This window comes from Anolis carolinensis, chromosome 6 (assembly GCF_035594765.1).
Source record: "Anolis carolinensis isolate JA03-04 chromosome 6, rAnoCar3.1.pri, whole genome shotgun sequence".
NCBI classification, from domain to species: Eukaryota; Metazoa; Chordata; class Lepidosauria; order Squamata; family Dactyloidae; genus Anolis; species Anolis carolinensis.
Window position 1 is genome coordinate 91,700,928 of NC_085846.1, and position 15,339 is coordinate 91,716,266.

General features: G+C 37.1%; 1 protein-coding gene across 2 annotated transcripts in view; it reads left to right on the forward strand.

Moving 5' to 3' along the window:
* The window catches only part of slc25a13 (solute carrier family 25 member 13), a 131,841-nt gene that overhangs the window by 38,562 nt on the left and 77,940 nt on the right, over positions 1-15,339 (forward strand). For both annotated transcript variants that reach the window (XM_008112555.3, XM_003222119.4), the window contains one exon: positions 5,911-6,026. In XM_008112555.3, the coding sequence (XP_008110762.2) occupies positions 5,911-6,026 (116 nt within the window). The remainder of the gene's footprint in view (positions 1-5,910; positions 6,027-15,339) is intronic.

A 15,339-nucleotide genomic window follows, 5' to 3' on the forward strand; every position in this document is an offset into this window, starting at 1 on the left:
ATCCTCTTGCTTTCCAGGTATTAAAACTGGCCTTAAAGGATTTATCCATCCACCAAACTCTGCTTTTAAACAGGCACTGTGTACATGGAATATCTATTCCATTTAAACCTATTTGAAACTGAGTTAACAAATATTTTTCTCCTCAAGAAACCTGTCAATTGTCATAAAGGTTGATGAATTCCTTATCTGGAATTCCAAAATACTCCAAAACTTGAAATTGTTCAATAGAGTGGTTGAGATATTGACACCTTGGCTTTCCAATGGTTCAGTGTACTCAAATTTTGTTTTATGCAAAATTACTCAAATGTTATGTCTCAAAATATTTTTTGGCTATGTGTTTAAGATGCACCGAAAACATCAGTGGATTTCATGTTTAGGCTTCGGTCCCATGTCCAAGGTACGTTCTGGATAAGAAATAATTTATATAGCAATTCCTTTATTAAATCAAACCAAAGGGAGAAAAATTCTTGTGCAAAGTCTTCCAGATTAGTTTCTTCACCAGGTAGACATGTTTGTAAAGAAGTTGTAGGTTAAAGATACAGAGTGGTGGTGTTAAGAGTCACATGATGGTGCTTACTGCTTAGTAATGAAACAAAGAGTAGAAAAGTTAATGGAAATGTCTTGCCTTGTTTATAAATTGCCTAGGTCATTTCATTTGCATGCTTTTTACTTAGGACAGAGAGTTCTTGTCAGGTTCTAATGCTGAGCGAAAATGTCTCAATGATATTTTCAGATCCACTAGTTGTTTTATCGCATATATACAAAGCTATTATTAGAGAGTCTTTTGAGAAGCACAGATGAGCAAAGAAGATATAGGGAGCTGCTCTTAATAAAATTGTTTCCTGATGCAGATTCAAACAAAATGTTGATTTCGTCTTCTTCCACATTGATTTCTGTTTCCCAGAAAGCATTCTATATATTTTTTTTTTCTGTAGATAGCATTTAACCCCAGGTTGCATAAGATCAATCTTCCGTTATTGGATAACTATTGGAGGTGCTGTGAACATGTTGGCTCTTCAGAACCCACGTTGATTTTTTTGCCTTAGAGTACTTAAATTCTGGGTTGATATTTTATTACAGTGGATAAGCATTACACATGATGATAGTTTTAGGGGAATCTTATTTATTTTTTCTGGTTGTTATGACAGTAAAACTCACCAGGTAAGGATCTGATTTCTGTTACTATTGGAGATGCGGGGACAGAAATAGCAACACCTTTGAAGTCAATTTATGGTAGTGATATCCAGCCTTTTTGGTTCCCCAGTGTTTGGGACTCTAACCCCCAGAAACTCTGACTAGCTTGTCTAGTGGTCAGGAATTCTAGGAGCTGAAGTCCAATACACCTGGAAAGTCAAAGGTTGGGCACCACTAATTTAAGGCCTTTCTCACACATTCTGATTGGAAAAGCTATGGGAGACTGATAAACTTATATATTGTACCCACTTAGTCGTATGTGGTGAGTGGAGGTTTCAAATGGTGGATCCAAAAAGAGACATATGTATGTATATAATAATAATAATAATCATCATCATCATCATCATCATCATCATCATCATCTTTATTTTTATATCCCTCCCCATCTCCCCAAAGGGACTCGGGGCGGCTCAGAACAGGGACAAGCCCGAAACAACAACACAACATATTTGACAAAAACTTAAAACATTCCAACGATACACAAAATAAAATAATGGACAATACATTAAAATCCAAGCAGATAATTAAAAGCAAGAATCCTATTCAGCAAGTTTTATATTGATCTTTAAAGGAAGTTCTCCAAGGTGCTGAACTTCAAAGTAGGTCCAGAACCACATCACTACCATGAAAATCACTAACTGTCAGTTATTTTCTATGAGCAAATGTAGCCATGCTGAATTGTTTAGAAGGGCCTTATAAGTATTAGAAGTAGTAGGAATCTTGGATTATAACTGTCTAGCTGTGGTGAAGAGAAAACCAAGTGTGTTTTAGCTAGTTGTTTCTGTGTTCTTTTACACATGGCATTTCATAAGAATATCCCTTCATCCTATGTCCTATGATAGAAACTTATGTTTAGAATTTCCCTGTTTTTCCTCTATGTCTTTTGTTGCAGAGGAATTACACTTCAGATTAAGAAATCCTGAGTTCAGGAGTTTGTTTTGAGTTCAAGAAAATAACTGAGTTTATTTATTTAACCATTTGTGGCCTGGTAGGGCCATTGAATCGATGTACAACACATGAAAATGTTTACTTGTAGCAACAACCTTGGGTTTGAAGAGCCAAAAACTGATCTCACACACTCCTGTTTAGCCTTCCTGCACATAACTTTGATATCTTCATTTCGGAATGCATCCACACAGTAGAATTAATGCAGTTTGACCCTACTTTAATTATCAGGGGTCAGTGCTATAGAATCACAGGACTTGTGGTTTTATGACGCCTTTCGCCTGTGCTATATAGTGCTGATGCATCACCAAATTATGACTCTCAGAATTCCATAGCATTGAGTCATGGCAGTCAAGTGGAGTCAAACTGCATTAATTCTACAATGTAGATATACCCTCAATATTATAATTTCAATGTTGTATCACTTGTATTCAAACAAGTTTAGAAAAATCATTTTTTCTACATTTGAAGCTTTGAATACCTCAGGTTTTTTCCACCTCAAATATGAAGAAATGTCCACATTTTATAAAATTATTTCAAAATGATGAGAAAATTCTTTTCCAGCTGACCTAGCAAAATTCAATCCATACAGCTATTCCAGGCACGGTATGGACCATATCATGCCTGCTTGTCATAAAAGCATTAACAAGGCATCTCTTGGGGTGCATCTACACTGCTGAATTAATGCACTTTGACACCCATTTGACTGTCATGACTCAATGTAAGGAATCCTGGGATTTGTAGTTTAGCGAGGCACAAGCACTCCTTTGCAGAGAAGGCAAAGGAGCTTATAAAACTATAACTCCCATAATTTCATAGCATTGAGCCATGGCAGCTAAAATGGTGACAAGCTTCATTAATTCTACAGTTTAGATGCAGTTTTGGAGAGAAAGAGAGAAAAGAATAATCTAGGCAGATTCAGCCCCAATAGATTTACTTTTCGAAACTAAGCAGACTCGGTCCTTGGCATGGGAAAAGAAGTTTTCCCTGTTGGTGGCAAAGGAAAAGGTTGAAGTGGTGGCATTGATGAATATGAAGAAAGTGGGCAGGGATAAGTGTTTGAACCAGGGCTGAGCTGGCTGCCAAGTTTATCATAATGTCTGTCCTGTGGATAAACTGAGCTGGCAATACATCCAAAAATCATATTGTGATCTCTCTTTAACACCATTCATTTTTTTGTTCGCTTCGCTTCATCTTTGTAACTTCAGTCTTGATGGTTCCTTCTTTTAAACATATCTATATATTCTATATGGGGTATTACTAAATGGTAAAAAAACCCTGACTTACAGGAGATCTTTCTGCTTGGTTTATAATTCATCAATCTCTTCCCCATTTTACTTCGTTAAAATGCAGAGTTATTAGGGATTTTCTCAGTCGGGCTTTTGCATTAGACGAGCCCTTGCTTATGCCGGCAAAATTATTCTTAAGTAGTATATTCAGGTTCATGTTAATATGTGCTGTTTAATGAAACCTAATGATATTCAATGAAGGGTTGCGCTAAGCCAGAAAGAAAAACCTGTTACCTTGGCAACTGCCCCCGTGCCGTATAGAGCCAGGAACATATGGCTATGCGGCATGCATTATTTCAGCATCTTTAACCATTAGGAACCACATGTGTAATTGACTGTGAGAAATTACTGCTCAGTTACTGTATTGTGCGGTCATAATAGAAGTAAATGAGTACGTCATTGTTGTCGGAGGAGATCTGTTGGGAATCACTTGCAGGCCAGTCTATTTCAGGAGCAAAAATGCAATAAGAAGAAAATAGCTGGTTTAATTAACATGTAAAAATTGGGTTAATTTGAATTCAGCTGGCACAGCAGATATTCATGTTTTTTTCTGCAGCAGCCCAATTTGAGCTGTATATTTGTGTGTTTTTGGCCTTTTCTTGTAAAAGTGGCTAATTACTTAATTCTTATATATATATAGAGAGAGAGAGAGAGATTGCATTAATTAATTATCTGACATTTTAAAGTGTCGATGCTGTTTGACCACGAAGAGTAACTGCATTCAGAAAAAGAACAGAAATATGTGGCAGCCTTTAAAGACTGCACAAATTTTATTGTGACATGAGCTTTGTAAGATAAAGCCCACTTGCATCAGATCACTTCCCCAGTTTGAGAAAGAAGGCTCAGGCTCATGTCACAAATGATTTCCTTCCAGTATTCCTATTTGAAAATCCTAACAAAAACATCATGAATGTATGTAAGTATGTATGTATGCAATCGGCTTTCCATATCCAAGGATTAAACTACATACCCACAGCGTGTAAATATTCTCCACTCCCACCCACCCAAAATCCAAAAAGCAGACCTTGATTATTTCATTTTTATATACAGTACAGGAGGCTATTTTATGATACCGTTGTATAGCATGGGATTTGTGCAGTCGCAAATTTTGGTATCCAGAGTGGGGATCCTGGATCAAACACAGTAGTTTTCAAGGGGCCACTGTATGTGTCTAGGAGTTATACAGCAGTCAGGGCTTACATTAAAAAAAAGTAAAATAGCAAAAGGTAGTACTGTATACAGTAGAGTCTCACTTATCCAACATAAACGGGCTGGCAGAATGTAGGATAAGCGAATATGTTGGATAATAAGGAGAGATTAAGAAAAAGCCTATTAAACATCAAAATAGGTTATGATTTTACAAATTAAGCACCAAAACATCATGTTATACAACAAATTTGACAGAAAAAGTAGTTCAATACGCAGTAATGTTATGCTGTAATTACTGTATTTACAAAATTAGCACCAAAATATCACGTTATATTGAAAATATTGACTACAAAAATGCGTTGGATAATCCAGAACGTTGGATAATCGAGTGTTGGATAAGTGAGACTCTACTGTATAAGCACACCAGCAAATGGAAAAAAAATACTTTTTTGGATTACTGTTCCCCAGCAAACAACGCTCCTGCCTGTGTCAATGGGAGGTCTTGGGAGCTGAAGACTTTTCTTCTACAATTTTCAAAGTTTTGGACTCTGCATATTCACTGAGATTTTCATGAATGTAGACTCAAAGACTAAGAATGGACTGCAGTGGCCATCTAATCTGCCCCTTGACCATGCAGGAACACACAATTAAAACATTCCTGCTTATAAAGGCTTCCGAAAATAGAAAGTCCATCATTGCCTGAAATAATTTATTTTGCAATCTTTTCTTAAGCGAACATTGACACCTTGCTCTTACTTCTTATAATGATGTGAATTAACCTTTGCCTGCCATGAAATGTTGCCCTCCAGTATGTAGGAAAAAATTATCACTTGGTTTACAGATGCAGCTAATGGAAAATGTCCCCAGCTGCCACAAGAACAGGTAGTACCTAAAACAGTAGTAAGTCCTCCTTTGAAATTAGTAGGACAGGTTCGTCATAATGGACTTGATTTCATTGGAATGAAAGCACAGCATTTCCGATATTGGTGGACCCCTCAAGGGGGTCGTGTTTTAGTGCTTTCCTGGGACCCTGGCAGCATTTTGAGGCAAAGTTCTTTTTTATTTTTGGAAACATATACAAAATTTTGTTTTGGCCCTGATGGGTCTAGGAAATCCCCATACATGATGGAAATGCCTTCCATGCCATTTCAGTGCCTGGGTGTTGCAAAGATCTGCCCTATTATTTGTTCATACCAGCAATTGAGAAATTAGTTGCAATATATGTGTTTGTTTTCCACTTAAATAGTCAACATTGCCAGTTACCAATATATCATATGGTCTAAAATGTATCTAATATTTTATAGCTATGATTATTTTTTTTACTCTTCCTTAGGTTGATATCCTTTCAAGAATTTGTAGCATTTGAATCTGTCCTCTGTGCTCCAGATGCATTATTCATGGTGGCATTCCAGCTTTTTGACAAAGCTGGCAAAGGAGAAGTGACTTTTGGTAAGCACTATATTTTAACCTTCCTTCCTGAGATGGAATTGTTTTAATATATATGTCATCAGTTATAGAAAAAAACACTCACAGTACTCATCTATTAGATGTATAGTTCCATATAAATGGGTTCCTACTATTAACTTTTTTGGTTGGCGTTTTACATTCATTTGAATCAGTGATATTTTGGCAGATATTTTAAATATCTTGTGTTTTAATGTAAGACCTGTATGTACCTGTTAGGCCCTACTTAAGAATAATCCATTCCTGAAGGTAAGGCTGGCATTGGATTTAGCTGTAATTCAGAGAACACTAAAATCATAGCTGAGTTTTTTAAAATATGGATCTTGGAATAAGGCTTTCATCGTGGTTCCTTTGAAAAGATGACATGCAGCCTCTGCACAACTGTGGAAATTCTTTTGAAAGAGTCAAAACAGTGTTGACACAGTCCCACCCAAGTTAAGTGTTCTTACGCATTAATGTCAGTGAGAGAATTAAGCACATACACTGCCTTCTCCACTGAAATCAAAAGCTCTCCAATGTAGACTTTGACTGGTTTGTGCCCTTTGTATTTCTAAGTACAGGAGTACCTCTGTTAACAATGCCTTTGACAAAGAAACTCCTTTTATAAAGTGTTTTTACTATATCCAACCAGCCAACCCATTATATTCTGGTCCTCTATCTAGCTGCAAGTTTTCTTTATCAGCATCAGCATTGTGAGAATATTGGTTTGCAGCAGTGTCTTTGCAGTAATCAGTGCAATAACGCCCTGGCCAAGAAAAAAATGGGATTGTGCTCTAGCCAGTCCTATTCTAGCTTTATGTGCCCTGCCTACAACAGGTAAGGTAAATAGTAACTGCCTCCAGAATCTTATACTGTGAACAGCTAAAGAAAAGAAAATGGGAGATTAACCTGCCTCACTTGGCATTTATAATATATTAAGAAAGCATAGACCTGTGTGCTTGCCACCAAAATTTGGTAAAAGAAAAAGTCATCCCTGGGTACCTTTTGGAGGACGCTTTCAAGGTGGCCTCAAGAAGGTTCAAAATGTTTTTATTTATGTGCATATTACACGTTTTGAATTTAAAAAATGCAGAAATAAATTGAAGCGCTCTTCTGTTTTGCAGTGCATGAACCTTTCCTATTATTTTCATGTTCTTTCTGCCTCTGATGTAAAAAATTATGTTAAAGAAATAATGCTCAGGAACTCACCTGCCTTGTTAACTGTGGGATACCTCTATATTTTCTGAAAAATTTAAATGGCTTTTCCTACTATTATATAGCATCATTGTCCACTCTTTGATTAAGTAAATGTGCACATGTTAAGACAATCTCCTCTAAACAAATTGTTGTTGTGTTTCAATTTAGCACTACTGATTATTCTTGTGGCCATAATATGTCCAGACATTATGCCTGGGTTTTTGGGTTGGAAGCATTTTAAAAATTTGGTGAATGTTCCTCTACCCTGACCACATGCTTTTATTGTTTGAATTGTGTCAACAGTGCTAGACGCAACTTTGGCAAAGGTTGGGCAATGTGTAAATATTTTAAATGAATAGGAAATGCAGTATACTGTCACTACTTTAAAAAATATTACAGGAAAAACTTTAATGAAATTCAACCTACTTTCAGAACTTCTTCACAGTTGGTAATTTGTGCATTGTTCTTCCAGACAGAATAGAAACATGTGAGTAGGCAGGTGGCAATTTAGTCCTACGGATGTCAGACACTTGTCTAAATGGGTTTCTAAGAATAAGCTACCCTAGTGCCCATGTCTTGGATTCATGGAGGTGATGTTGTAAAACATGTTTAATCTCAAAACTACATATTTTATGTGAAGAAATGTTTAAGCCCTTGTGAAAGCAAAACAAAATTAATTTGAATATTTTGTTTTGTTCTTAACACAATTATTGGAGAAAGTTAAGGGCCTGTGTTTTCCAAAGCTTCTGATAAATAGTTGTGTTTGTCCCTCCCTCATATTTTGGAAATAATCATTTTGTTTGTCTGCAAAAGGCACTCTTATAGAGTAGAGGTATTCTAAAGTTTTGACTAGCATTTAATGTGAATGTTCGAGAAACTACTGTTTGCAATTCATTATGACACTTGGGCAACAACTCCCTCTAGTCTTAAAGATCCAAGGCCAAAAGGTACCATTAAGAGAATTTATACAGTATATATATTTGTCTTCCTGAGAAGTAACTAAAATTACCATATAATGTATATTTTGGGGGGGAAATGACCAAAAATGGATCCGAAAAACCTTATGGTTTATGGTCAGTGGATATAGATCCCTCTCCCTCCCATGAGGCTGATTCTTGCTATTTAGAATTCTAGACACTTTCCTGCTATAGCGGAGAGAGTAGAGAGGGGCTCAGTAGAGAGGGCCTCAGTTCTTCTTTACGATCTGCTGAGACAGACTAACCTCGTTCTCTGGGCTTCTCAGAGTGGGGAAGGGACAGTTTACTCACAATTAACCAAGTAAAATATCACTCTTCTTCTCCCTCTGCCTAAGTCACCTCCTGTCTCAGTGGTTGCTGCTTCAGGCACTGCCACTGTCCCCTCCTTAGCCAGTGAAACCATGTGCTTGCTTGTGCTTCACTTCTGGTCCTTCTCCATCAGCTTGCAGCTTTCATTCAGCTCCCAGGCAGCTGGACAGCCATAGCAGTCCCAAGGGCTGGTGTCAGCAACCCATAACAGAAGCAGTGTCTCTAGGGCAGCCCTACAGACATTTGTTTTCCCAGTGTGCCAGGGACTCACACCATTTTTGCACCCCTTGGAAATTTCTTGGAAATTTGTCAAAAATCAGTGGCTCATTTCCCAGACTACCACTTTGAGTAGCCTTGCTTTAGAGTGCTAGTTCTTAAACTGTGGGTCCTGACGCCAGATGGTGCTCCCTTAGCTCAGTATTGGGTTCCCGGAAAAATTGGCAACAGGAAAAAATGTACATCATCTAGTGGCTATTTTAAACATTTGCACAAATCTGTTGTGCAGTGTTTACAGTGGATTCTGCAGAAGATGCTTCAGTTGTACTTCATAAAAAGGAAAATTTTATTGTTTAGTAAGTTTTACAAATGCTGATTTGGGGTTCCAGACAAAGAACAATCTTTGACAGATAACAGGCGCAAATGCTGACTTATTATCAGCAAATGTTTGATTTTATACCTATTTTTATACCCATATACCCAGGGTCATGTCAAATTTTCTAGGGCCAAAAGAAGTCCTGAGTGGAAGTGTTTATGAAGCCCTGCTAAAGAGGATAATGCAGGAATTTAGATTAGTGTGCTTCACTCTTCATGTGTTTAAACAACATAGTACATAAACACCCAAATTAGAGTTAAAACACATCTCTTGAATGGAACAGTGGCCTCAGTCACTTTAAGGCAGCTTCCTGTGTTCCTATCAGACCGTGTTTTATAAGACTTTTACAGTTTCTTCATTCCACTGAAACTCAACCACAAAGAGACGGCAGAGTCTGGATGCACTTCTGTTTTTAGTCTGCTCTTTGGCTCTGCTGGTCCTTTGACTATCTGAAATAGAGTTTGCTCTCTCTCTCTTGCTTTATCTTTGCCCATTTCACCAGGAAGCTAGTGCATTATGATTATTTTAAAGAATTAATCCTAATTCTGTAACACTTGATGTATGATGCTTATTTCCTTGATATATCCAAATCACTCTTAATAAGAAGTCAGCAGCACAGATGGTCACCTTCTGCTTCTCTTCTCCACCTACAAATGCATTTGTGTCCAAAATAAGGGAGGTTTAGCTGTTGTTTAAACAGGTGATACAGAATGGAGGATAGTCTTGTTCTTTGCCTTGCCAATGATAGTGCCTGCCTTATCCTCTTGTACCTCACTTTAGACTAAGCTGCTGCTCTTTTCCAGGATTTAAAGATCTCAGCAGGAAGGTGGAAGGAAGTTTAGTTGGCTTTTAAATTTGAGACAGAGAATAAACCATTGCTTCTTACTCCTGAGTGTTGACAGGCACATAAAAGCTGATAATGTAAGTCCAGGGGTTTAAGAGGCTTAACAGTTTTTTCCTTTTTGTATTACTGTATTTTAATGCCTCATTAAAGAGGCAGAGTTCTTTGATTTCCTTTATTAGATAGTTTAATAAAGAAAAGTTTAGATGCTTGGGTCTAAATGTCAACATTTTAAAAATTAACAGTCTCTTTAATAACCTTTATCTTTAATTCTAAAGGTTGTGTTTGCAGGGGTAGGAGGCAAAGCAAATTTAACAACTTCTGGCTTTGAGAACATCAGAGGCTATTGCTTCAAACTTGCATTGTCTTTTTGCAGACGCCGTAGAACAACTGGTGCCTTGCAAGCCATGCTTTTTTAACAAACAGAGTAAAGGGAAATCTTAATTTTAAAAGGTAGTTATGCTACAGGTTATAAAGTGTCTCAGGTTATCATATTTAGATATTCATAGGTACAGGCTCAGAGATATGGGAATGGATAAGGTACAAATCCCTGTGAAAGGCAGATGATTGCTGACTGCGGTATAAAACCACATTTGCTTAAAAATAAAGAAATTATTTACATGAAAGATTAACACTTGTTTGAAATGCAGTAACTTCTGCTTCCAATTTTGTGACAATAAACATATTTCTTGAACTATTCCTATATACAGTAGCTTTCGCATTTAAATATTGGACGATAATCAGAAGATATGTATAAAGCATAAAGCTGCTTAGTGTTTACAGTGCAATGTTGATGCTGTTGAAAGATGGGGATAAAAGGAGACATTATCTGTTGTCCTGAGTGATAGTTCATAATTTGCAATGCTTGTCTTGTTCATTTTTAAAAAGTAAACTATATAAACAGCTTGTAACTATGAGTTGTTTGTAAGTCAAATGTTTGTACTCCATTTATAAAGTCTTGGAGTTATCATCAAAGCGGGTTTCATTACTAGGTTCCTCTTCAAAGATTTGTTATGTAGAAGAATCCAGTTTATTTTTGCATAACCTATGTGGCTAAGTTTAATTAGAAATGCATAAGGATAAGCACTGAATTGGTGAAAAATGCTTGGGGCTATGCAACGTAACTGTATTTCTAGACATCTAGTACCCACAGAATACAATCTTTCTCCCAAATTTCAGATTTGAAGAGTACAGCAGTAGTGGTATGGTAGAACCATTGTCTTTTGCATTAATGTCTATAAGCTTTTCTTATGATCAGTAGTGGAGATCATAACTTGCACACTTGCAACCTTCCTTATAAACTCTTCAGCTGTGGTTACTTTGCAAATCCCTTGGTGGAATGAAGTACAGCTTTTGGTTTAAAGCATGATTATAACATGATCCTTGTCTTTGTCTCTCTTGAACATTGTGCTCTGTTGGAATGAGTGCACAAGTCAGTGATTTAATAATGAATGAAATAACTAATGTGATGTAGTAGTGTGAGTGTTGGTTTGAATCTACACTGAGGCATGGAAACCCACTGGGCGACCTTAAGAAAGTCACACTCAACCTCAGAGGAAAGGAATAGGAAAACCTTGAATCAATCATAAAATCATAGAATCATAGAGTTGGAAGAGATCTCGTGGACCATCCAGTCCAACTCCCTGCCAAGAAGCAGGAAAATCGCATTCAAAAGACTCTTGATGGCCACCCAACCTTTGTTTAAAAGCCTCCAAAGAAGAAGCCTCCACCACACGCCGGGGCAGAGAGTTCCATTGCTGAACAGCTCTCACAGCTAGGAAGTTCTTCCTAATGTTCAGGTGCAATTTCCTTTCCTGTAATTTGAAGCCATTGTTCTGCATCCTACTCTCCAGGTTAGCAGAAAACAAGCTTGCTCCCTCCTCCATGTGACTTCCCCTCACATATTTATGCATGGCCATCATATCTCCTTTCAGCCTTCTCTTCTGCAGGCTAAATATGCCCAGTTTTTTAAGCTGCTCCTCATAGGGCTTGTTCTCCAGACTCTTGATTATTTTAGTCGCCCCCCTCTCGACACTTTCCAGCTTGTCAACATCTCCCTTAAATTGTGGTGCCCAGAATTGGACACAGTGTGATTCCATGTGTGGTCTGACCAAGGCAGAATAGAGGGGTAGTATGACTTTCCTGGATCTAGACACTATACTACTATTTATGCAGGCCATAATCCCATTGGCTTTTTTAGCTGCCACATCACATTGTTGGCTCATATTTAACTTGTTGTCCATGAGGACTCCAAGATCTTTTTCACACGTACTACTGTTGAGCCAGGCATTGTCCTCCATTCTGTATCTTTGCATTTCATTTTTTCTGCCTAAGTGAAGTATCTTGCACTTGTTCCAGTTGAACTTCATTTTGTTAGTTTTGGCCCATCTCTCTGATCTGTTAAGATTGTTTTGAATTCTGCTTCTGTCTTCTGGAGTATTACCTATTCCTCCCAATTTGGTGTTGTCTGCAAAATTGATGATCATGCCGTCTAACCCTTCATCTAAGTCGTTAATAAAGATGTTGAACAGAACCGGGCCCAGGATCAAACCCTGTGGCATTCCACTCCTCATTTCTTTCCAGGATGAAGAGGAAGTATTGGTGAGCACCCTTTGGGTTCATTTACTTAACTAATTACAGAGCCACCTAATCATAGTTTTGCTTAGCCCACATTTGACTAGTTTGTTTGCCAAAAGGTCAAATGTTGGCAATAAGGTCTTTTTAAGTCGACATTCACTTGAAGGACTTAATAACAACTGGAGATTATAGTTTCTTAGCACTAATTGTTTGATACCACACTTTCATCTAGCCATATTAGAAAAATCTATTTCTCTTCCCCTACGCAACACACACACCTATGAAGAATGAGGGAGCAATTCACATTGCCCAGTGCCGTCATCTGCATCACTATAGGCCGGCCTGTCTCAATGACAATAATTGATCTTTGTACACATGTTATTTGGCTTTCTGTACGGTATTTAGTTTTTTTCCGCAACAGTTTTATAACAACATTTGAAATCATCAGAGTGCAAACCAGTAGAAGTAGTTGTGCCATTTGTGAGCATCCAGAGCTTAACAACGGAATACAAATTCTCACCAGCAAGAAATTGTCTTCTCTGTTGTTGTGGGATATCTTGTCAAAGATCAGGAGCACAACGCAGAAGCTCTTCCAGTTCAATGGGTCAAAAATCCACTCTTTATGAAAGGCTAAATGTGGATTTGCACGAATGACTATAATGGCTCCAATTTTAAAAGATAGAGGTAACAGAGAGCACTTCCAGTTAGTGGACTGATTTCAGAATGCTGCTTGCTCAGATGGCTAAAATATTGTGTTTTCTGATTTCTTCATGCAATGTTAAAAAAAGAAGAAAAAATAGGTATTGAGAAGGTGGGATGGAGCCAATTTGAGAGTAAATTCAAACTGTATAAGGTCACTGTCTGGTTAACTGAGAACTGAAATATAACCATCCTTCGTACAATGACAACATCGAAGAAAAGACCCATTTACTAAGCTGCAATTTTGGAAGGAATTTGACCTGCTTCTGCTGAAGAGGGGGAAAAAAACATTACTGTGGCAGCAACATCATTGAAATCTTTAATCTCAGATCATTTTAGTTACAAATAGACAAGATATTATTTTACAAATTGAAAGATAAAAAGCATTTAGACCCTTAGTAGTTAAATTCTGAATACCTTAATATGTCAGATTATATGGTTATTTATTTCAGAGTAGACTCACTGAAATCAGGAATAAGTTAAAGCTCATTGCGATTGTGCTCTTAGGGATTAATGGTAGTAATACCTCTAAAAAAGTTTCCACTTACGTATCACCAAACAAAGAAGAAATGTATCACCATTTTTAAAGGAAGATGGACACAACTTTGCATGGAACATACATATGTTATTTTGTATTCATTGATTATAGATTCTGCCTTATGAATAATTTGTTTTTATAAAATATACAGTTGGGAAGATTCTGATTAGATCTGTATATGCACTCAGTCTTATTTTCAATGCTATGTTCAGCAGAGGATCTTTTCCTGTATATCTATCTCTGTCTTCAGATTTAACTGGTCCTCAGATGTAAAACTTATTTTTTCAGTAAAGGAGAACATCCCTTAATTATGACTATTTAAGAGAAGCTGGGGTTGCAGAATCTAGAAAGGAAATGTCTTTGAGTTTCATTTTGTGACAAAAGCAAGATAGAAATCCAATTTCTGATTGGAACTGGAAAAAAACCAAAGAAATTGATATGCAGAAAGTCATTTTTACTTTCATATGCAAAACATCTTAAGGCATTACATATGATAGAATAAAGCAATTATCCATTATATTTAAACCCATCTGTGTAATCAGAGACATCAATTCAGAATGATAGTTTCTGTACTGATATATGGAAACACCCCCCTAGCTCAATGTGTGAATTATAGGGGGTTTATTTAATTACATAGGGCCCCCTTGGATGCAGAAGACCATTATTTAAGTAATGGGGATGAATCAGGTGGGTGGGGGTGGGGTTTTATATATAGACCTTTCCTAGGTTTGTTTTTTTTAATTACTTTGAAATTCTGGTTGTTGAGGTACATATGTGTGAGGAAATCCTGTTGTAGGAGGGAAATCATCAGTTGCTTTAATCTTGAGGAACATGTATTCCCCTTGATGTTTGGTTTGACTGAGACCTCCTTCAATATGTGAACTATTGGGACAATGAAAGTTCATTAAAAAGTTACAATTGTTTGGCCTTTTAGTGTGGAAAATGTGATTCAGGGAGGACTTGAACAGTGAATACAGATTTATTTTCAACTTCTACCTTTTATACATTTATAAATTGTGATCATCCAAAGAAATAGATACAGGACACACACAACGATGTGAAATTCTAAATTTTGTACAAGCATTATAGATATACAATATAGTGGACCCCGATGTGTGAAGTTCCTGTTTCTCTTAGACTGCTTCATGGCATATACGGGCAGTCCTCAAGTTACAAACACGAAGGATTCTGTAGGGTAGTTCTTAAGTTGAATTTGTTTGAAAGTCAGAACAGGTACATTTTTAGTGGTGTTTGTTTTGCTGTTTGAGCTCCTGTTCAGAAATTTTCATTTCACTTCCTATCCCTGTGGTAATTGGATTTTGCAAAATTTGGCTTGTTGTGGAAACAAGGATTGGTGAGAAAGCTTCAATTGAGACCCCATTTCCCCATGATAACTTTCAGGAGTGAATTTCTCTTCCTAGAGATAGATTTCTCTCACTTCCTGTTGTCTCAGCCCCATCCTTAACTACGAATGATTTGTAAGTTGGATGTTTGTAACTTGGGGACTGCCTGTATATGGTCAACATCCTGTTCTCATATATGCCATCTGTGATTCTCAAAGCCAAAAGCACCTCTAGAAATCTAATGAG